General features: G+C 40.6%; 1 protein-coding gene across 2 annotated transcripts; it reads left to right on the plus strand.

Moving 5' to 3' along the window:
- Nucleotides 1–1,030: 1,030 nt before the first annotated feature.
- On the plus strand, nt 1,031–21,743 carry KLKB1 (kallikrein B1). Of its 2 annotated transcripts, XM_019953619.2 has the most exons (15): nt 1,031–1,148; nt 1,748–1,806; nt 3,775–3,937; nt 5,853–5,959; nt 6,597–6,756; nt 8,261–8,370; nt 13,870–14,029; nt 15,073–15,182; nt 15,319–15,487; nt 15,582–15,694; nt 15,850–16,015; nt 17,734–17,909; nt 18,806–18,901; nt 20,653–20,792; nt 21,290–21,743. In XM_019953619.2, the coding sequence occupies exons 2-15, from the start codon at nt 1,749–1,751 to the stop codon at nt 21,470–21,472; spliced, it is 1,911 nt and encodes a 636-aa protein (XP_019809178.1). In that variant the 5' UTR covers nt 1,031–1,148; nt 1,748; the 3' UTR covers nt 21,473–21,743. The 2 variants fall into 2 exon arrangements, with proteins under 2 accessions (XP_019809178.1, XP_019809179.1); XM_019953620.2 differs by lacking the exon at nt 15,582–15,694 and having other exon boundaries at nt 15,319–15,438.
- Nucleotides 21,744–23,881: the final 2,138 nt, after the last annotated feature.

Consider the following 23,881-nt stretch of genomic DNA (forward strand, 5'->3'; position numbering starts at 1 on the left):
TGTACTGCATCTTTGAAGAACAGTTAGAAAACAAAGGAGATTTAGTGGGCAAGGGATTGTAGTCTTTACATATTTTTAAAAGTAGAGGAAAGAGAGTAAATCATTTCGTATAGATTTAATAGGTCAATCTAGAATGATGGATAGAAGTGGCAAGGAGATATATTTCAGTATATAGGGAGATTTTTTTCTTTAAAATAAAATTCCCTGAACAAGAATAGGCTCCTAGGAAAACCAGCATGTTTCTTTCCAGTCTGCTGCTGCTGCTGCTGCTAAGTCGCTTCAGTCGTGTCCGACTCTGTGCGACCCCATAGACGGCAGCCCACCAGGCTCCCCCATCCCTGGGATTCTCCAGGCAAGAACACTGGAGTGGGTTGCCATTTGGTCAAGGTGTCCTGAAAGAGAAGTCTACATTCTAGGCTAGGAGTGCTAACTCTATCTGAAAAGGGGCAGATGGTAAATCTTTTCAGCTTTGCAGGCCATACTGTCTCTATCACAACTACTTAACTGTATAGGGTAAAAGCAACTATGGATAATACAGGAGTGAATGAGCATGAGTGTTCCAATAAAACTTCATTTATAAAAACAGGCACTGGACCAGATTTGGTCTGTGAACAAATTGTCAAACCCTGCTACGTTCTAATTCCTGAACTGGATGGGAGGAAGTCCTAAATATTGGTCAATTCCATTCCATCCTACAAACCTCACTGTTACAGGATTCCTTCACAAAGGAAGGCATGGATACCATTTGCTAAAAGGCTCATCATGACTTCCAGGAGGATGGATCCCTTTCCACCCCCTTATTCATATGTATCCAGGTCATTATACTGGAAATGTCTAGTTAGATACATTATGAGCCCCAAATAACTAGGAATTTTGGGGACATTTTTAAAAATGGAAACGTGTACATGAATTATGTGGTCCTATTATGAAATAGTTAACGTATTAAATAGTTGAACACAGAAATGGGATGTTCATAGAATATGTTGACAGGACAAAAAGTTGAAACTCTTGGCAGAACACCAAAGTCAATATCGGAGCCAAGCAAATACTGCATGCAGAGCCCTGTCGGGAAAGCTTGAAGACTGGCCATTTTTCAATGGCAAGAGACACCCTCAGCTCCAGAACCACGGAAGCAATTGTGCTTTCAGGTAGAGGATTTCTATTATTCTGATTGCTTCCAAATAGGTGTTTTTGTTTTTTTTTTTCCATTAAGCATTGTTTTTACTTTATAAAGCAACTATTAGTTGACATTCTAATTTCCTGTGTATTTAGAGAATGTAGAAGGAACTGATGCTCTTATATGTGGAAACATAAGAGTAAGATATTTTTCAATCAAAGAGAACATTGATTAAAAAGTTTAAAACGGGCTTGAATATTTGGAATATCTATCCTTAGGGATTTTGGACAGATACCATTACCATGGTTTACAGTAATTTTCCTTTTGCTCAAATCAAGAGGTTTCACAAATGTTTAATTTCCCTCTACCATTCCCTTCGCATAATTGCTAAGGACATAGGTGCCAAATGGGCAATAAACACAAGAGTAATCTAGAGGTCTCAACTGGTATCTCATGCCAAGTCCTTGAGCGTAAAATGTTCAGAAAACCATTGCCTTCTATACTGATAATTGTGTGCTTAGATTTGCTGTCCAGACATTTACAAGAAAATCTGTATTACCTTACATTAAGATTCGTGTTAAATATGATCTATAAACAGTAGAGTTATGTGCCTGTTGCTTTCTCTTTTAGGATGATTGCACTCAGGCAAGCAGCTTACTTTATTTGCCTGTTTGCTACAGTTTCCTGTGGTGAGTGGATTATCTCTAAGATGCGAAGTTAAGGGTGAGGGGGAGAGTAATCAAGCAAGACATCCGACCCTTAGGACACATATCCTTTTAAGGTTCAGCACCAACTACCACTTGGCAGATATATCATCCTAGACACACCAGAAGGAGGGGCCCATAAACGAGAATGTCTTGGCAGGTGTCGACAGAAACTTCTGTTTGGAAAAGACTCTCCACAAAGCAGATCTTAAAACAGGCAGCCCTCTATTCTTATTATCAACATTAAAAAATCAACTTTATCTGAATATTCAGAAGAGTGCTAGGTATTTTATAGCATCTGGGTCCAACCCGAGTACCATAATATGTACTCAGTACATATTTTTACTCTTTTAGACTTCTGGAGAATCATTTCAGAAAAGGAAGTACCTAATTTATATTTAATTTAGGAAGTCATCTATTTGAATAGTTTGAGTTTCACCATCAGGTTTTGATCTTATTTCTCTTTCTATTCATTAAAATTTCACAGAATAGGAATGATTTTAGACACTGTTTTTCATTAATTATTGTAGAATGGAGTTTTTACGATGCCACCATTATGGGTGGTTTCTGAGTCTTTGTTGACTTAAGAAGACCACATCACAATGATGTTTATGGCTAAGACAAACACTTCTAAGTGTCTAGGGTGAGGGTTACATTTGGCAAAAAATAAATTTTTAAGGAAGAAGCTTTTATCCCCTAAACCAAACTCCCCTCCATCTGTCCCCTCATTCCAAATTGCTCTTCTGAGCCATAATCATTACCACATACAAATACACTGAATGCTGAAGAGTAGAAGCCAGAGATGCTGTGAACCATGGTCACTTCAATTTTATTATTTTTGAAAATAATTATGATCATGCTAGGGAAATTAGAGGTGCAAATTAGCAGAAAATGAGAAAATACCTGTCATCTGTAGTCTTATAATACAGAGATGGGCTTTGTTAAAAATATCTTTTTCAGATATTTTTCTGCATGTGTCTTTATACACTCTGTTATTAGATACTTTTTTGTAACTTATGTTTCCCATTTATAGTGATCTTTCAAACAGATAAATATATGTCATGTTTTTGGAGCTTAATATTCTTCTCTATCAGAGAAGGCAATGGCACCCCACTCCAGTACTCTTGCCTGGAAAATCCCATGGACGGAGGAGCCTGGTAGGCTGCAGACCATGGGGTCGCGAAGAGTCGGACACGACTGAGCGACTTCACTTTCACTTTTCCCTTTCATGCATTGGAGAAGGAAATGGCAACCCACTCCAGTGTTCTTGCCTGGAGAATCCCAGGGACGGAGGAGCCTGGTGGGCTGCCGTCTATGGGGTCGCACAGAGTCGGACACGACTGAAGCGACTTAGCAGCAGCAGCATTCTTCTCTATTCATGATATTTTTGTATGCACATTCTTATATACATGTTTATTTCTGTAGAAAAAACTTTGGAAATTAAAACACCAGATATAGTAAAGTGTGCATATTTTTGAAGGTTTTATGATATATATCATCAAATTATCTTCCAGAAAAGTTGTTCCCATGTTAGAAGATAGGGAGAAACCAAGCTAAGATGGCATTTGAGGGAAAATAATTTATGTACAAATTATTATGGTTGAGCATTATAAATGAAAATCAACCAAGTATTTTTATGCACAGGTACCCAAAAACTAATTTTAACATCATGCATCAAGCCCTAATATAACACTATTTCAGGAATTCCTTGGCTGTCCAGTGGTTAGGACTCTGTGCTTCCACTACAGACATGGGTTCGAGCCCTGGTCAGGGAACTAAGATCCCACATATTGTACAGCAGGTATATTTCATCCTGCTTCTGCATTTAGTCATGCCATAAGATCTCTGGGTATTCCATGGACCAATTAGGAAGGTTTAGAACGCAGATACATTTCTTTTAAAAGTATTATTTCTTCCACATTAATGTGTCTTTTTTCAATGATTCTGTCATAGGATGCTTGACTCAACTATATCACAACACCTTCTTCAGAGGTGGGGATGTATCAGCCATGTACACCCCAGATGCCCAATACTGTCAGCTGATGTGCACCTTCCACCCTAGGTGCTTGCTCTTTAGTTTTCTTCCTGAAAATTCAACCAGTGATGCAGACAAAAGGTAAACGCTGATATTTCTTTATTGGGGAAGCCATTTTTCAAAATGGAATCAGTTGTGTGCACCATATAGCAAGTTTATGTTTCTAAATGGCCAGCTTCATTGGAATCACCCTGAGGAGCTCTTATCTAAGCAGATTCTTAGGCTCAAGCTCAGACCTATCAAACCGAAGTCTCTTGGGCCTGGAAATCTGCATTTTAAACAATGACTTAGAGCCATAGAAAGTAGTCTTTTCCTATCCAAGACCTCAAGGAAAACATTTGAAAATCATTGAGTTAAGAGATTATCTCGAGAAAGGGTCTAACGCTGCTGCTGCTAAGTCACTCACTCGTGTCTGACTCTTAGCGACCCCGTGGGCTGCAGCCCACCAGGCTCCTCTGTCCATGGGATTTTCCAAGCAAGAGCACTGGAGTGCCATTGCCTTCTCCTGAAAGGGTCTAATAATAGGTGAATATTTCACCTGAACAAGAAAGGTACTTGCTGTCTGATGCATGATCACACTTATGGATAGCATAGTTCTTAAGATACTATAGAAGGCAAGCATTTTGTTGAGAAAATAATTAAAATCCATCTTGTAACCTTGGGAGAAGGGAGGTCTGAATGATGCCTATAATGAGCCAGTTTGGCCACCTACAGTATTCATGGCATGTGTATGCCTACATGTGCATGCATGTGTGTGTGTGCACACATGTGTGTGTGTGCACACATGTGTGGACATGAACATATATTGTTAACTGGTAATTTGAAAAAGTAAGAGCATTTGAAAAGTAGTTGGTAATGAAAAGTCTTAGTCATAAAGTTGCTCAAGTACAACCACAGTTTTATTATAATTTTCTTTACTTTTGATCAATATCCAGAATGAATGTTTCTTCCTTGTTCCCATTTCCATATCCATAATTCTTTTCCTTTGTCTTTATTCTATTTGAATTAAAAACTAGGAGTTAGACTGTCATTCCATGATTCTACAAGGAAAATGAAAATGAAAAGGTTAGCCGTGTAATCATGTCCAACTCTTTGTGACCCCATGGACTGTAAGCCTACCAGGCTCCTCTGTCCATGGAATTATCCCAGACAAGAATACTGGAGTGGGTAGCCATTCCTTTTTCCAGGTAATTTTTCCCAACCTAGAGACCAAACCCAGGTCTCCTGCATTGCAAGCAGATTCTTTACCATCTGAGCCACCAGGGAAGCCCTCTACAAGGGAAAACTTGTATAGCAAACCTAGACTGTATGTTAGAGGCAGCAACTTTTCATTTAAAAAGTTGAATTGGGTTCTAGAATCCTTTTAAATAAGGAAAGTACATAAAAGTTGACATTAAAGACAGAATGAAGTTTTTTAGTAGGTGTGGACTGTAAGGAGTTAGTAGTCAGGATGAATACCAAATATAGATGCAACTCTCATGATTGATTTAATTTCTTTTTTTTTTTTTTCTTTTAATTTTATTTTATTTATTTTTTTTTTTGAGAGTATGTTTTTTTTTTTTGTAATATATATATATTTTTTAATTTTTAAAATTAAAAAAAAATTCAGGTATACACGTGCTCCCCATCCTGAACCCTCCTCCCTCCCCCCTGATTTAATTTCTTAAATGAAAATATTTATAACAACAATCACCAGGTGGGAACATAATTCCCACAAAGTTTGGGAACACAGGAAGAATCATTCCCTCTTTTATATGATTGACTTTCTCTACTTGAAATGTGAATATAAAGGAAAACAATGCTAAAGGTAGGTATTACAAAGATTGTTAGGTATTAAGGAATTGCCTCTAAGGATGTTTTTTTTCCCAGCAGGTCTCAGGCATGCTGTAGTATTTTCCTTATTTCCGGCTGTATTTATAAGTGCATAGAAATGCTAGACATTTCCTCAATGTGTGTTTATCATTCTATTTCTTATTAAACTACTTTTAAAAAACAGGTTTGGTTGCTTCTTGAAGGACAGTGTTACAGGAACCCTGCCGAGAGTGTCACGGACAGGTGCAATTTCGGGACATTCTTTAAAGCGATGTGGTCATCAAATTAGTGGTAAGGTGTGATTTCTGAGCTCAGTTTGAATGGACAGTGGGTCTACCTTAGAACAGCTTCTGCTCAAACTCTGTAGCACCATGCACTTTTGGAACGGAGCACTTAGAAAGATAACAGAGATGGGGTTGTATTCTGGATGCACGCTCTTATCTTCAGCAGTCCTCTCACACTTGAGGAGCCTCTATCATTTATGAGGCTGGCACTTTGGTGTCAGATGTACAGAAAGTAAATACACAACCAAATAATAGTCTCCCCTTGACTCCCAAACAGAAACAGACCGACAGAGAACAAACTTAATGGTTACTAACAGAGAAGGGTGGGGGGAGGGATAGATTGGGAATTTGGGATGGACATGTACATACTGCTATATTTAAATAGATAACCAACAAGGACCTACTGTATACCACAGGGAACTCTGCTCAGTACTCTATAATAAGCTATATGGGAAAAGAATCTGAAAGAGAATGGATATACGTATATGTATAACTGAATCAATTTGCTGTTCCTGAAACCAACACATTTGAAATCAACTATAGTCCACTAGAAAATTTAAAAAAAAAGCTACCCAGCCCAAATTGATGATTCACTTCCAGAAGGGAAACTGATTGAATTTGTTCCGTGTGTTTTATTTGGACAGCTTGCCACCGAAGCATTTATAAAGGAATCGATATGAGAGGAGTCAATTTCAATGCATCTAAGGTGAGAAGTGCCAAAGAATGCCAAGAAAGGTGCACCAACAACATTCACTGCCAGTTCTTCACATATGCCACGAAAACCTTCTTCAGTGCAGAGTACCGGTGGGTAACATTCAGTGTCTGTTCTTTCTGATGGTGTTTTCAGAAGCATAACCTTTTTTCCTTCATAACCATTTCTTCTCCCAACTGAAAATCAGAGAGAGTTTTTAGGTTTAATCAGTTTTCTTAGTCTTAGAGAGAATAAGAATATTTTTAAAGAGATGGAAATACCAGACCACCTGACCTACCTCCTGAGAAACCTGCATGCAGGTCAAGAAGCAACAGTTAGAACTGGACATGGAACAACAGACTGGTTCCAAATAGGAAAAGGAGTACATCAAGGCTGTATACTGTCACCCTGCTTATTTAACTTATATGCAGAGTACATCAGGCAAAATGCCAGGCTGGATGAATCACAAGCTGGAATTAAGATTGCCAGCAGAAATAGCAACAACTTCAGATATGCAGATGGTACCGCTTTAATGGCAGAAAGTGAAGCGGAACTAAACAGCCTCTTGATGAAGGTGAAAGAGAAGAGTGAAAAAGCTGGGTTAAAACTCAACATTCAAAAAACAGATCATGGTATCTGGTCCTATCACTTCATGGCAAATAGATGGGGAAAATGTGGAAACAGTGTCAGATTTCACTTTCTTGGGCTCCAAAATCAATGTGGACAGTGACTACAGCCATGAAATTAAAAGACACTTGATCCTTGGAAGAATAGCTATGTCAAACATAGACAGTGTTTTAAAAAGCAGGCATCACTTTGAGGACAAAGGTCCATATAGTCAAACCTATGGTTTTTGCAGTAGTCATGTATGGATGTGGGAGTCGGACCATAAAGAAGGCTGAGCACCAAAGAATTGACACTTTTGAACTGAGGTGCTGGAGAAGACTCTTGAGAGTCACGTGGACTGCAAGGAGATCAAACCATTCAATCCTAGAGGAAATCAACCCTGAATATTCATTGGAAGGACTGATGCTGAAGCCAAAGCTCCAATATTTTGGCCATCTGATTTAAAGAGCTGACTCACTGGAAAAGCCCCTGATGCTGGGAGAAAGTGCGGGCAAGAGGAGAAGGGGGCAACAGAGGATAAGATGGTTGGATGGTACCACTGACTCAATGGACATGAGTCTGAGCAAACTCAGAGAGATAGTGATGGACAGAGAAGCCTGGCATGCTGCAGTTCATGGGGTCGCAGAGTTGGACATGACTTAGACACTGAACAACAGTCTTATTATTTTATTCAATTTTGGCATCATTTTTCCTGAAGAGAAAAATTTCCATTTGGTCCGCAAATACCCTGTGCTTGTGGAGTGAGATTTCAGTAGAATAATGTCCTGTAGAAGAATAGTTCCTACTGCACCCTCACCCTAACCCTCCCTCTATAGAGGGGGACATGTCTGTTTGATGAATAACACAATTTCTAACTCGCTCATCACGGAGGTCACTGTTCTGATTGCTTTGTTTATTTTCCACTGACCATGGATCATTTTCAACAGGGAATGGACTTCTGCAGGCACCTTGAATTTAGGAAGCAAAGTAACCTCTGTTTTTCACATTCAGGAACACCTGCCTATTAAAACGGAGCCCACAGGGGACACCCACGCGTATAAAGGTGCTGAGTGATGTGGAGTCTGGATTCTCACTGAAGGCCTGTGGAAACTCGAAAATTGGTAATTGTATGGCTCCTACTTCACTGTGTGGGCTTCTTCCCCAGTGGCTCAGTGGTAAAGAATCTGCCTGCAATACAGGAGATGCATGAGACACAGGCTCGATCCCTGGGTCGTGAAGATCCCCTGGAGAAGGGAATGCAACTCACGCCAGTATTTTTGCCTGGAGAATTCCACGGACTGAGGAGCCTGGTGGACTACAGTCCATGGGGTTGCAAAAGAGTCAGAGACAACTTAGTGACTGAACAACAAACAGGGGAATACTAGTCATTATGCTAAGAGCCTTGGCTTTGTAGAATAATGGACATTTGAGCAGTCTTCACATCAGTCAGTGAAACACTGTACCACAAGGAAGGTCAGTGAGGGCAGATATTTATATAGTCCTTCATTTGATTTGCACCATAGAGAATTAAGGGTTTCCCTTGTAGTTCAGACGGTAAGGAATCTGCTTGCAATGCAGGAGATGCAGGAGACACAGGCTCAACCCCTGGGTTGGGAAGATCCCCTGGAGAAGGAAATGGCAACTCACTTCAGTATTCTTGCCTGGAAAATCCCATGCAGGCTACAGCCCGTGGGGTTGCAAAGAGTCAGACATGACTGAGCGTGCACACACACACACACACACACACACACACTTCACTGTGTGATTGTACTAGGCAGAAAAAGAGCCTCCCCAAAACATCCACATCCTAATCTCTGGAATCTGTAAATATGTTACCTTACAGGGCAAAAAAGGCTTGATTAAATATGTGATTATGTTAAAAAAAAACTTTGAGATTATTCTGGATTATGTGGATAGACCCAATATAGTCACAAGGGTTCTGATAAAAGAAAGAGAAAGCAGAATGATCAGAGAGTCAGACAGAGAGATCAGAAGAGGGTACACTTCTTGCTTTGAAATGGAGGAAGGGTCCCTAAGTCAAGGAATTCAGGCCTCTAGAATCTGAAAAAGGTAAGGAAAAAAGGTCTACAGAAATTCCCAAAGGAACAAAGCCATGCCGGCATCTTGATTTAAAGCCCAGGAGGACCCATTTCTGGAGAAGGAAATGGCAACCCACTCCAGTATCTTTGCCTGGAAAAGTCCCATGGACAGAGGAGCCAGGCGAGCTACAGTCATGGGGTTACAAATAGTTAGACACGACTGATGACTAAGCACTACACGTTATTCCCGTTATGAAAGAACTAAGGACAAAGATCCATTTCAGACTTCTCGACTTCTGATCTTCAGAACCGTGAGATAATAAATCTGTGTTGTTTTAAGCCACTAAGTTTGGGATAATTTTTTAAGCAGCCCTAGGAAACTAGTACAGTGACATTGTAGAGAAAACTATATGGTCATTTCGTAGTGGTGTCTATTATCTAGTGAAAGGACTCTGGCATAATAAATCAATGAAACCCTATGTTTCAGACATAGGGGTAATTTTAATTGAAAGAGCCAGAAAATTTGCTAAGATAGTCCGTCTTATTTAGCATATCAGCATGGCAATGATAACATGTTACTGAAACCAAATTATCAATAGCCACTTCTATACAGTATCAAGTGCTGACTCTGCGCCAAGCCCTGAATGGGGAGCTGGGCTAGGCTCCTGCCTTAGAAGACTGGGAAGTTGGCAGCAATGCCTCTCTTTTCCCATTGGTTCCCAGCCTCCCCCAGCACACCTCCTCCATGCTGTGCTCCAGATTTATTGCTTCAAGTTAAGTATTATTTAATTTTTTACTATTCAGATTTGGTTCTTTTCTGTAATTTAATTTCTGGCTATTGGTATTGTCTGGTGAGACATTGTTTTCATACTTCAGTCCTTTCTTGAAGATTTTTTTTTTGGTGTGTGGACCATTTTTAGAGTCTTTATTGAATTTGTCACAATATTGCTTCTGTTTTATGTTTTGGGGCTTTTTTTTTTTTTTGCCCATGAGGCATGTGGGATCTTAGCTCCCCTACCAGGGATCAAACCCATATCCCCTGCACTCAAAGGCAGGGAAGTCTTAACCACTGGGCCAACAGGGAAGTCCCCTCTCCAGTTCTTTGGACATGGTTTCCTTTAGTTCTTTTACGCATATTTAAAATAGCTGATGTAAAGTCTTGGTATAGTAAATCCAATGTTCTTGCTTCCTTAGTGATGGTTTATATTGACCTTTACTTCTGTGTATGGGCCATATTTCCTTGTTTCTTGACAAGTCTCATTTTTTTGTAAAAAAAAAAAAAAAATCAGACTTTTTAAATGCAAGCATGTGACAAACTCAGGACATCAAATGCCTTCCTTCCTCAGAGTTTGTTGTTGTTGTTGTTACTATTTTGTGTTGCTGTTTGTTTGGGGACTTTTCTGAGCCAATTGTGCACAGTGTTTAGCCTCTGTGGTGACATGACCACGGATGTCTGTGCTCAGCTTCCCCCACAGTTTTCTAATGACAGGACAGAAGTTTGTTTGGGTGCCTAGAAGTAGTGAGTTTGCCAGCCTTGGACAAGGGGCTTTTTGTGAGACTTAGGGCATGCGTTTCACTGCCCTGCCCTTTACAACTTTGCCCTGGCCTCCACTTTCTGCTGACACGGAGTTCACAGAGGTCAAAGTCAGTCCTCAGTGAGGGCTCGGGGCTTTCCCAGCACGGGAAATGTGCAGAGCCTCTGTCAGGCACACAGTCAGCTCTATACAAGAATATGGCTTTCCAGATTCCCAGGAATATCTCAGAGATTTTCAAACTCTCGGTTTTCCTTTTAAGATTCTCATTGGCTTGTGGTATGCCCCTGTTATTACTACTGACTTAGACAGCTACAATGTTGTATAATAGTCACAATCTTTTTTTTTTTTTTTTTGACCAACACTTTCAAGGAAAAGGCTGTTGACACTGAGGAAGTTCTGAATCAGGTCAAAGAAACTCAGTCCTTGGGAATGGGGTTTTCCTGAGAACCTCCAGTCAAATGATAACAGTTATCTGGGGACAGGGCTTGGGAGTAGCTCCAACTCTGTTCTGCCCCTTCCTGAGGCCCATTAGGCTGCTGGTTTTCCCCACAATTGTGGGTATTTTCAAGGCTTCCATGGAGCTGTGGAGAGGGGATGAGAGGGCAAGTTAAAAACCTCACAGAACTCAGGGCTCTTGCTGAGACTTGGCTGTTGTTCTTGGATAAAAACTCCCTGGGCTGTTATAAGCCTTTGGTTCGCTTTTGGACTTATGAAACGACATTAATTTTGACATTCTGGCCAGTGCTCTTGTTTCTTTCTTTTTTTTTTTTTTTTTTAATGGAGGAAAGGGTTTTGGAAGGTCTTTACTCTGTCGTTTCTACTGACATCTTTAGCGCTTTTGAGAAACAAAACAAATGAAAACGAAACTAGCTTTAAAAAACAACATGGTCTTTGGAACATAGTTAGCCCCTGTCCTTTTGTCATCTGGACGGGTCAGACTGTGACTGCACTTTATATTCAGCAAATGTGTTCCGTATTTTGTTTGGAGCAACAGACACGTCAAAAGAGAGTAACCAAGATCCTGAGATATCTAGAAACAGGAAAATAAGATACCATTAAAGAAACAGATTAGACATTTAACCCTAAAAAGTCAGGATGACTGTTTTAAATTTTTGTTTTTGAAGAATGGTCATTGGGAAAAGGATTGGACTAATCTGTCTGGTTTCATAAAATAGATACTGCTATGACGAAAATAAGAAGAAATTCTGACTCCTAGAGTGGTCCAGAAGTGAACCTTGTCATGAGGTAGTCAGCTCCTTGTCATTATAAATGTCTGAAATAAAGGTTGAACTACTTGAGAGGATGTAGTTGAAGGTAGACATGGAATCCCATAAATTCTCTTCCAGCTTAAAGTCTGATTTTTTAAAAAAAAGATTTAAGTAGTTGAGATCTAATTTCCTCAACTTCCCATCTGAAGATATTATGTGTGGCAGGCACACTCTCTTGATCCAACTATGTTCATTTAAATTTGAATTCTTGTTGTCTTTCTCATAATTGCTACCATTATTCTTTAAGCTTACCTAATTTTAATATAATTTGTTTTTGTTGTTCAGTGGATAAATCATGTCCAATTCTTTGCAATCCCATGACTACAGCACATCAGGCTTCCTTGTCTTTCACTATCTCCTGGAGTTTGCTCAAGTTCATGTCCATTGAGTCGATGATGCTATACAATCATCTCATCCTCTACCACCCTCCTCTCCTTTTGCCTTCAAACTTCCATAGCATCAGGGCCTTTTCCAACAAGTCAGCTCTTTGTATCAAGTGGCCAAAGTATTGGAGTTTCAGCATCAGTCCTTCCAATGAATATTCAGGGTTGATTTCCTTTAATCTCCTTGCAATCAAAGGGACTCCCAAGAGTCTGCTCCAGCACCACAGTTCAAAAGCATCAATTTTTCAGCACTCAGCCTTCTTTTTGGCCCACCTCTCACATACGTACATGACTAATGAAAAAACCATAGCTTTGACTATACAGACCTTTGCTGGCAAACTGATGTCTTTGCTTTTTAATAGGCTGTCTAGGTTTGTCGTAACTTTCTTTCCAAATGTCCAACTCTGTGACCCCATGGACTGTAGCCTGCCAGGCTCCTCTGTCCATGTGATTTCCCAGGCAAGACTACTGGAGTGGGTTGCCATTTCTTCCTCCAGGGGATCTTCCTGACTCAGGGATCAAACCTGTGGCTCTTGCTGTGTCTCCTGCATTGCAGGCAGATTCTTTACCGCTTAACCCACCTGAGAGGCCCTAATAGACTTTTAAAGTGATAGTTGCTCAGTTGTGTCTGACTCTTTGCGACCCCATGGACTATACAGTCCATGGAATTCTCTAGGCCAGAATACCAGAGTGAGTAGCCTTTCCCTTCTCCAGGGGATCTTCCCAACCCAAGGTTCAAACCCAGGTCTCCCACATTGCAGGCAGATTCTTTACCAGCTGGGCCACAAGGGAAGCCCAAGAATACTGGAGTGGGTAGCCTATCCCTTCTCCAGTGGCTTTTCCTGACCCAGGAAATGAAACACTTTATGCGTTATCAAACTGAGTAAATAATAAGAACATAAGTAAAAGTATAATTGAGATATAATTATATTATGGAAAATGAAAGTGGATTTCCTCTTGGTCTAATGGGTACACGGCATTTTTGTTAGAAATTTAGGTTTTTGTTGATGTCTTTATTAAAACATTTTTCAAAATATTCAGGAAAACATAGTACAAAAGCCCATGTGCCTAAGGCCTGAATTTCAGGGTGAGGGTAATATAAAGAAAATATACACAAAAGCTGAGTAGCTTAGGTATTTCACACCAAGCAGGATAGAGTACAGGTTAAGACATTTTATTTCTCTGACATAGGTATCTGTCTTTTATCAGATTGAGACCAGATTTTTCTTCTCCCAAATGGCAAACAACAGGCTTGGGGACATTTCAACAGACATTTTTTTCACTAAGGATGTGTGATTCTATGAACAAACAGCAGTCATAGTTTCCTTAGTTATGATGACGAAGTACAAGCATATGCAGCATCATGACATGTGCGTCTCCCCCGTGGGTTCACAGGCTGCCGCGTGGACATTTTCCAACACAGTGCGTTTTCAGATGTGGATGTTGCCAGAATTATCGCACCAGATGCTTTTGTGTGTCGAACCATCTGCACCTATCACCCCAGCTGTCTTTTCTTCACATTCTATACAAATGCATGGAAGACAGACTCACAGAGGTCAGTAGGCGTGTGTCACGCTTGCTACTGTCCTGGCATCATTTTCATTTTATACTTTGAGTTTTTCCCAAGTGTTTTCATTTCCCTCAAAACACTTGAACTCATAGAATGAACTTATGGTGACCAGAGGGGAAAGTGGCGGGGGAGAGGGATAGTTTGGGACTTTGGGGTGGACATGTACACACTGCTATATTTAAAGTGGATAACCAACAAGGACTGTATAGCACGGGGAACTCTGCTCAACGCTATATGGCAGCCTGGTTGGCAGGGGAGTTCGGGGAAGAAGCATATATGTGTATGTATGGCGGAGTCCCTTTGCTATCCACCTGAATCTATCACAACATTGTTAATTGGCTATACTCTGATATAAAATAAAATTTTTTAATTGAAAAAATAAACACACTTGAACTCATAGTTTAAATAGGTGCTCTTCTGCCAGGTGCTGATTAGTTAAGAGATTAGCAGACTTTCCTACCCATCTTCTCTTACTTAAACAGACCATCCAATCAATGAAATAATAGCCATGGATACCTTTTCTACTAATCTTAATGTTTTGTATTAGCTTGAAGTAAACCACTCACTGGGAGCATATCCTTTAAGCTCCTTTGTTCTGACCCCAGTGTTTCAGAAACTAGAGCCCTGTTTATCCTGATCAAGGTTCCGGTTCCATCTCTTGACCCATAGATAACCTGTCCTTTTCTTTACACACAAGATGGAGCTAAGAGAAGGGTATCAAGTTATAATAGCATCAGCAACATAAATCCCCAGAATCTGTTCTTTCTTCTTTTTTTTAAATTAGAAGGTAGAACTTTACCATTCTCCTCTTTTCGGGCTATCTGTGCCTATAAGTTTTCTTCAGAGGGAGATGTGGCTTGATTTACATTTAATCTCTGTAATTCACTAGAGTCCTGTAGTCTGATGTTCTTTGGAGGGAATTTCTCAGAAGAATAAAACTTGCAGGGGGTGTTTTTTTGATATTAGGTGTTCTTGTATTTGCCTTTAATGGGGTTTTCTTTCTTTCTCTTGCTTTTTTTTGACAATAGAAATGTTTGTTTCCTTAAGACTTCCCAAAGTGGGAGCCCGAGTTCCCCTACTCCTCAGGAAAATGCCGTCTCTGGATACAGCCTTCTAACCTGCAAACAAACTCTGCCTGGTAATGCGATTTGATAAAAAAATATTACACAAAATGTGATACATTCTATGATCTTCTAACAAGCCTCAGTGTTCCAGAAACTTGTGTATGTGTGGCTTATCATTTGCATTTTCTATCGTTTTTACATTTGTCATAGGCACAGAGCCCTGCCACTCCAAAATTTACCCGCAAGTTGCTTTCGAAGGAGAAGAGCTGCATGTGACCTTCGTGAAAGGAGTGGATGGTTGCCAAGAGACCTGTACAAAGATGATTCGCTGTCAGTTTTTTACTTATTCTTTATTCCCAGAAGACTGTAGAGGAGAGAAGTTAGTGAATGCTTATTTTTCAAAAACAGTTGGCAGATAACTTCCTGGGCTTTCATCCTCTGAGGTTTAATCTCATGCTGATCATCTTGTCTAGGTGTAAATGTTCCTTACGCTTGTCTTTGGATGGCTCCCCAACTAACATTACTTACGGGACGCAAGCAAGCTCTGGTTATTCCTTGAGGTTGTGTAAACGTGGGGACAGCCGTGGTGAGTAAATCTCACTTTGTAGAGGGATGTCTGAGTTGTTTAGATAGCTTTTTTAAATCTTTTATAATGGAACTATGTGTCTTGTTTTCCTTAATTGAAGGGGACTGTGATTCACCCTCTGATCCCAACCATTAACTTCAATGCTCTCTTTTTAGTCTGTACAACAAAAAGGACACGCATTGTTGGAGGAACAAATGCTTCTTGGGGAGAGTGGCCCTGGCAGGTCAGCCTGCAAGTGAAGCAGAGAGCTCAGAGCCACCTGTGCGGAGGGTCAATTATTGGACGCCAGTGGGTCTTAACTGCTGCCCATTGCTTCGATGGGTAAGCTTTGGCTGCATCTTATCTGGAGTTGTATCTTGCCTCTTCATTTTGAAGACTCTATAATCAATGTCTCCATCATCATGTCAGTTTATTAATATCCATCCCTCCACAAATTTACAATAGCTTTTGGTGGTAATAACTATGAAGATTTTCTCTCTCAGCAACTTTGCCAGGTAACTCAGGGATAAAGAATCCGCCTGCCTCCAGGGAAGTTTCAATCCCTGGGTTGGAAAGACTCCCTGGAGGAGTAAATGATAACCTGTTCCAGTATTTGTGGCTGGAAAATTCCATGGACAGAGGAGCCTGGTGGGCTCCATAGGGTCAGAGTTGGACATGACTGAGCACCCATGCACGCCATTGTTAACTGTAGTCACCATGCTATCTGTTATATCCCCAGAACTTATTTATCCTATAACTTTGCTCTAGATAGTAATTTTAGACTTATTTTGCATATATCCATATTTAAAGAGTTAATTTAAATGTTCACACTTCCCAAAATATAGATATAATTTAAATAGTGTTGAGGTTCCTCTCATTTGCCCTATTAGAGGTGTTACATAAAAACTGGGTTTTCCTCTTGGTTGGATGTCAAGTCAAAAGACACAACCAAGCCAAAAATTGGGAGAAGGAAGGATTTATTATTGCAGTGAGTAAGGAGAACACTGGGAATCTTTCCCAAAGCAGTTGTGTCCCTAAACAGCAGAACTGGAGAAGTTTTAAGCTAAGGGTACATGCATATTCTTGAAGGGCCTTAGCCTGAGTCCAGGCCTTAGTTGATTGAAGTCATGAGGGTCAGAAAAGGTCACCATCATCATGCCTTAGGTTCCAGTTGATCTGGTGGTTGAGAGCTTCTGGCTAATCTTTGCCATTGGAAGACAACTAGGAGTCTTTACAGCTGACCCATAATCTTTGCTATTGTTACTTCTCTTACCTGTAATAGTCCTTCATCTCTGCATTCTTTTATTCCCTTTAAGATCATTAATTACTGAGACCTATTCAAGGACAGGGCTTCCTGTGGTTTAGTCATAAAGAATCTATCTGCAATGCAAAAGACATAGGTTTGATCCCTGGATGGGGAGAATCCCCTGGAGGAGGTCATGGCAACCCACTCCAGTATTCTTGCCAGGAAAACCCTATGGACTAGTGGGCTATAGTCCATGGGGTTGCAAAAAGTCCAACACGATCGAAGCGACTGAGCACATTCAAGGACTAGTGTTGTGGCCCCACTTAAGTCACAAAACGGCTTAAGCTAAAAATGGTTTCTTTTATATCAAGAAAACCATGACTGGATCTCTTTCTCTGGGGACCCCCTACCCTATCTGATTACAGGGAGACTTGTGTACAGTCATTCTTTCTTGCCAGTTCTGAATTTCATGGAAGTGATTGCTTTCAACTTGGTGAATGATTTTCCATGATAAACTGCGAGACATCTCCCGAACACAGTTTCTCTCAGAAAGGGACAGCAACATTCTTGTATATTCACTACAGAAAACATGACATAATTATACACTTTCCAATATTTTTAACTAAATCTTCAGAGTTCAGCACTGCTGCTGTTGGTGCTAAATTGCAAGGAGGAGAAATTAGGTATGTAAACATACATTATATGTAGTATTTTCTTCCCAGTTCTTTTTTGAAAGGTAAAGTGAAAGGAGAAAAGAGCAATATCAAAGGCCAGTCTTTCTGGTTTCAAATCAGTTCTTATTTTTCCCTCCTAGGCTTCTCTTGTCAAATATTTGGCGCATTTATGGTGGCATTTTAAATCTGTCAGAGATAACGACAGAGACGTCTTTCTCACAAATCAAAGAGATTATTGTCCACCCAAATTATAAAATCTCAGAAGGCAGTCATGACATTGCCTTAATAAAACTTGAGGCTCCTTTGAATTTTACTGGTACGTAGCATGTTTAAGGAGACATGTATAGCTGAACTGTGTTGGTTTAAATTTTCACATCAGTTTCAAGGAGGGGTCAGAATCTAAGGAGACTGTCTTTATTTTTTGGTTAATGAAGTTGCAGGAAAGATGAGTATTGCCAGGAAAAATAATTTGAGACTTGACATAAAATGTCTTCTACTTAAGGGCCAAGATGTGTTACTTAGTTCTTTCAGGAAGGAATACAGCTGCATATTATACTATTGAAATAATAACAGACATGGAAGGGAGCATGACTTCCTTTGACAAGAGTAGCCGGATTTGCATTGCCTTGAGCATAGGCATATTAGCAGTATCTGAGGGCAAGCATATTCAAATATTAATTTCCAGGTGAAACCTGAGTAGGGAAGAGACTGCTGGACAAGGCAGTTCTGGGAGACAGTAGCTTTGTGGTTGGACGGGGTGCATTTGGAGGTACAAAAGGCTCCACAGTTGCTAAATGCCTGCTGGGTCTGCTAAAGATTCTGTGTCCTCCGGCAGGATGTCCTTGCCTCCAGTTACCCCACCATGGGATTGTTATTAAAATCAGTTAATAAGTTAAAGTGCCTAAAAATCATGCTTAAAACAGTGTAGACCCCTCTGCTATTACTATTGAGGGAATCATACACAAGAACTTGTAAAGGCTCTTGACAGTAAATTTGGGTTCGGAGCTTTAAAATTTAACACCCAAAATGACTGTGATTGGTGAGACATTTTCTTGAGTCACTGACCTTAGAAACTGAGTGGAAAGTAAAAGGTATATTCTACTCGGTGCTACTCTAGAGAAAGAGAATATAGGGGCAGGGAGAGTATGTATTTTTAAAGTCAATGTCCATAACTAAATCTAGCCAAACTCTAATGTAAAAATTACCTTTCAGATTTGCAAAAAGCAATATGCCTACCTTCCAAAGATGATACAAAACCAGTTTACACTGACTGTTGGATAACTGGATGGGGCTTCACAGAGGAAAAAGGTACCACATGGCATTTTATATGTTAAAACACATGGAGTAGATTTGTTTAATTGGCCTCTAAAGTTATATCCAGATTTGTGATTTTTTTCCTAACTATTCATTTCCAGATATGTATTCAGTAATTCTTGAGAAGACAGTTTTGCTTGGTCCTGGAAAAATTCATAGGGTAATCTCTTAAGCATCTTTGTTTGACTTCTCCTAAAGGATTGGTCCCATACAGGACTAACAACTTCCCCAAGCTCATCCTGTCCTCAGAATTAATAGAGTTCCCATCTCCCAAGGCCACTGTTATCCCTTGGATTAATAACCAGGAGTACAGGCAGACATGTCATCTCTCTTTCTGGAAGGTTTTTAAATCTTTTTTTAAAACACATCCTTCCTGCAACCTGGTAAAGCCTGCGAACCTCTTCTCTAATGATGCTTTTACACCCATAAATAAAACACACAGGATTACAATGAAAACCAATGAAACTGCAACTTATCAGAATACTTTGAAAATGACAGTGTTAATAGCCCAGTCGTGTCAGACTCTTTGAGACCCCTTGGACTGTAGCCTGCCAGGCTCCTCTCTGTCCATGGGATTCTCCAGGCAAGAATACTAGGCTTGATTGCCATGTTCTCCTCCAGGGGATCTTCCTGACCCAGGGATCACACCTGGGTCTCCTGCACTGCAGGTGTACTTTTTACCATCTGAGCCACCAGGGAAGCCCTTATTTCTTAACAATTAATGTAAATCAACTTTATTATAAATTGTATAGTTCATTCCTGCCAAATTGAAAACTATAGATTTTAAAAACTGTTTAAAATTGCAGTATAGTTGATTTACAATGTCGTGTGACTTGCTGTTATATAGCAAAGTGAATCAGTTGTACATATATCCACTCTTTCTTAGATTCTTTGCTCATAAAGGTCATTGCAGAGTATTGAGTAGCATTGCTCATACCATATAGTAGGTCCTTATTGGTTATCTATTTTATGTATAGTAGTGTGTATATGTAGATAACCAATAAGGACCTACTATATATGTTGAAGGGCTTCCCAGGTGGCGTTAGGGGCAAAGAACCTGTCTGCCCAGGCAGGAGACTTAAGAGACTAGAGTTGGATCCCTGGGTCGGCAAGATCCCCTGGAGGAGGACGTGGCAACCCACTCCAGAATTCTTGCCTGGAGAATCCCACGGACAGAGGAGCCTGGCGGGCTACAGCCCATGGGGTCACAAAGAGTAGGACTCAACTGAGCGACTGAGCACACATATGTATACTCTTTCCAGTTTTACTGAGATATAATTGACATACATGAGTGCATAAGTCTATGCTATACAGAATAATGTTTGACTTATGTATGTTGTGAAATGATCACTATTATAAATTTGGTTAGCACTCATCACCTACTACAGATGCATGTGTGCTAAGTCACTTCAGTCGTCTCTGACTCTTTGTGACCCCATGGACCGTAGCCCACCAGGCTCCTCGTCCATGGGATTCTCCAGGCAAGAATACTGGAGTAGGTTGCAATGTCCTCCTCCAGGGGATCTTCCTGACCCAGGGATCGAACCTGCATCTCTTTTGTCTGCTACACTGGCAGGCAGGTTCTTCACCACTAGTACTACCTATGAAGCCCCTATCACAGACACAGACATACAAAAATTTTTATATGGAGAAATGACCTTCATGGAAACTTCAGCATTCTCATTTAAGACTGTAGTCTTACTTCTATATTTATTTTATTGCCTTCTTCTGATGTTGCCTCACAGGTAAAATCCAAAATACCCTACAAAAGGCAAATATTCCTTTGATATCAAATGAAGAATGCCAAAAAAGTTACAGAGATTATAAAATAACCAAACAGATGATCTGTGCTGGCTATAAAGAAGGAGGAAAAGATGCCTGCAAGGTAATGCATTACAGTATGAAAAACACACAATAGGCCACTTGAGAAAAATCATTTCAAAATATCTTTTTCCAAGAGCACTTCTCTATAGCTTTCTAAATGACTTGGAACCAAATAACCTGATAATTTCATATAAAATCTTTTAAAAATTGAATATACACCTATAATTTTTATATCTATCTCAGAGCAGGAGTATGCCATCTTTAAGGGAAGACAATTGTGCAGACAGATCATTGTGCTAAAACACAAGCACTTTAAGTTTATCTCACCTTGGGATGTGATGATGCCAAATTTTCTGTGTTGGAATGAACAGAAAACACCAACTATATACTGTTGAATTAGGTCACTTTTACTATGTCCAACAGCTCATGGGACACATGAAATATCTGAAGAGCTACGAGAAATTGTTTGCGTGGTGTGTGTGGTATGACTACAGAATTTTAAAGGCACATCCATCATAACCTTCTCTCATTTTGCTTTTTCCTCTTACTGTGACACAGGGTGATTCAGGCGGTCCCTTGGTTTGTCAACATGAAGAAACATGGCATTTGGTGGGCATCACTAGTTGGGGTGAAGGCTGTGCCCGCAGGGAACAACCAGGAGTCTACACCAAAGTTGCTGAGTACGTGGACTGGATTTTAGAGAAAACCCAGGACAGCCATGGTCAGCCTTTGAGGAAGTAGCCAGTTTGAGAAGCTTCATAGACACGGGGAAGAGCCCCCCTTGGAGTATTCGATTAACACCCTGTGTCCAATTCACGTGCTGAACCTTGGGGTTTCTCATCTGCAAAAACCCCAGAGGACAAGAGGATTGGTGTCTACCTCTCGTCCCTGTCATAAAAGGAACAATGCATAACGCTTTCAGCATTCAGTAATAACACCGTAATGGGAGAGAAAAACAACTGAGTATCTCTACAATTGTTTGTTATAAAATAAAAATGGCAAAAGAGTGTGATTCACGTGTTTTATTCTGACAGTGAAACAGAACGGAAGATAAGTGACTCCAGGTTGTAGCACATTGCCTGAGATCATTCTAACCTTACCACTGCCTCCGGAACTCAGTCTATCCCAGGGATGATAAATTCTTCTCTCAGCCTCACCTGCACAGTCATTCATACCTACTACTGCCTGCCTCACTTGGGGTGAAGAGCCATTGATCTTGGATTTTGTTCTGCCAAGTGGAATGGAACCTGTGAAATGTGCACTTTTGCAAGGAAGAGATGGGTTATCTGAACCTGGAAGATTAGCAGCGCAGCTTTCCATGTCGGCCTCTTACCTTGGTTCCCTGGGCGTTGCCACAGGGCTCCAGGCTGGCCGTGCAGGGGAGACCTGCGGGGCTGCAACTGTCTGGGTGCAACTTCTGCCGTAAGATCCTCACGTAGCCTTCGTGGAAGGCAGGGGTCTGATTTGCTGGGGGTTCAGTGGGCTTCCCAGGTGGCGCTAGTAGTGAAGAATGTGCCTGCCAATGCAGGAGACATAGGAGACACAGGTTTGATCCATGGGTTGGGAAGATCCCCTGGAGGAGCGCTTGGAAACCCCCTGCAGTATTCTTGCCTGGAGAATCCCATGGACAGAGGAGCAGTCCATAGGGTTGCAAAGAGTTGGACACGATTGACTTGGCACACACAGTGGATCCTGGGTTCTGCAGTAGTAACCCAGAGGCAGTAATAAGTAAATTCCTGGTGGTAGGAAACAGTCCTGGAATGAATGATATTAATTCTTATGTAACACAAATTCCAAACTTGTCAGTGACCAACCACCACAACTGATATCAGGTAGTTATATTCCATGCCACTGAACTGACTTGACATTGACACAGAATTTGACCATTCACAAAATACTGGGTAGGTAGAAAGAACTAAAGATGGAGGGGACTGACTGAAAGAAAACCACAAGGTCTGAGTCATTCATTAACCACACAGTAAGAAACTGAAGAGCTAAGGGCTTACTCCACAAATAAATTCCCCAGATTTTGTAATATCCGGCTGGATTCCCTGAAATGATTAAAAAAAAACAAAACCCCACAACTTCAACTTTTACTTTAGTGTGCAACACAGATACTGTGGGTGTTGTTTTATATTTAAAAAGAAAAAAACTGGTTTGCAGTGAAAATCTTTTATCTTCGCTACTAGTGTCCTAAAGGATGTTTGAATAGGACTTGAAGGGCTTGCAGTGTAATACTTGGGCTTTTTTTATTTTTATTTTTTATGCTTGGGCTCTTGCTGGTCAGGGAATGACCTCCTTTGGGCAAAAGAGGACAGCTTTAAATGTGAAGCTCCTCTGGGATATGCTAATCATTTTAAAGTTGCCAACTAGAACCAGTGGTGCTGGACTGGTCTCTTTATTACCCATCATGTGTTCAATACAAGGGGAAACAGAAAGAGCACTTCACCCAGTAAGAGCGTCAACAAACAGATGTGTGTAAGAGGCTAAGAGGGCCAGAGGCTGGCATGACTTCACTTTCATGAGGGCGAATGGACAGAGAGGCGTGGGGCAGCACCGAGCCTGAAAGTCAGCACTGTGCCACCAGCATAGCAAGCTGCAGAAAGCCGAGCACATGTATACATGTGATACGAGGTTAGCCAAGGGCTCCCGCATCTGTCTCATTCCTCACTGAGGTGTGGGAAACATCTAAGGTATACTTAAAATTTATTAAAGTGGGAGCCACTTTCATTCACATCTCATAGATTATGAATGGGCATTCACGTCTAATGAATGAGTACGTCTTTAGGCTCAAGATGAAGCAATGGTGGCTCAAAGAGGTAAAGAGATTAGTTCAAGGTCACCCGCAAGGACAGAGTCAGGAATACGACTTGATATTCATATCCCAGGTGAAAGTTATGAGCAACGTAGACAGCATATTAAAAAGTAGAGACATTACTTTGCCAACAAAGGTCCAGGCTATGGTTTTTCCAGTAGTCATTCCAGTAGTCATGATGCTTTTGAACTGTGGTGTTGGAGAAGACTCTTGAGAGTCCCTTGGACAGCAAGCAGATCCAACCAGTCCACCCTAAAGGAGATCAGTCCTGGGTGTTCATTGGAAAGACTGATGTTGAAGCTGAAACTCCAATACTTTGGCCACCTGATACAGAC

Source organism: Bos indicus, chromosome 27 (genome assembly GCF_029378745.1).
Source record: "Bos indicus isolate NIAB-ARS_2022 breed Sahiwal x Tharparkar chromosome 27, NIAB-ARS_B.indTharparkar_mat_pri_1.0, whole genome shotgun sequence".
Classification (NCBI taxonomy): Eukaryota; Metazoa; Chordata; class Mammalia; order Artiodactyla; family Bovidae; genus Bos; species Bos indicus.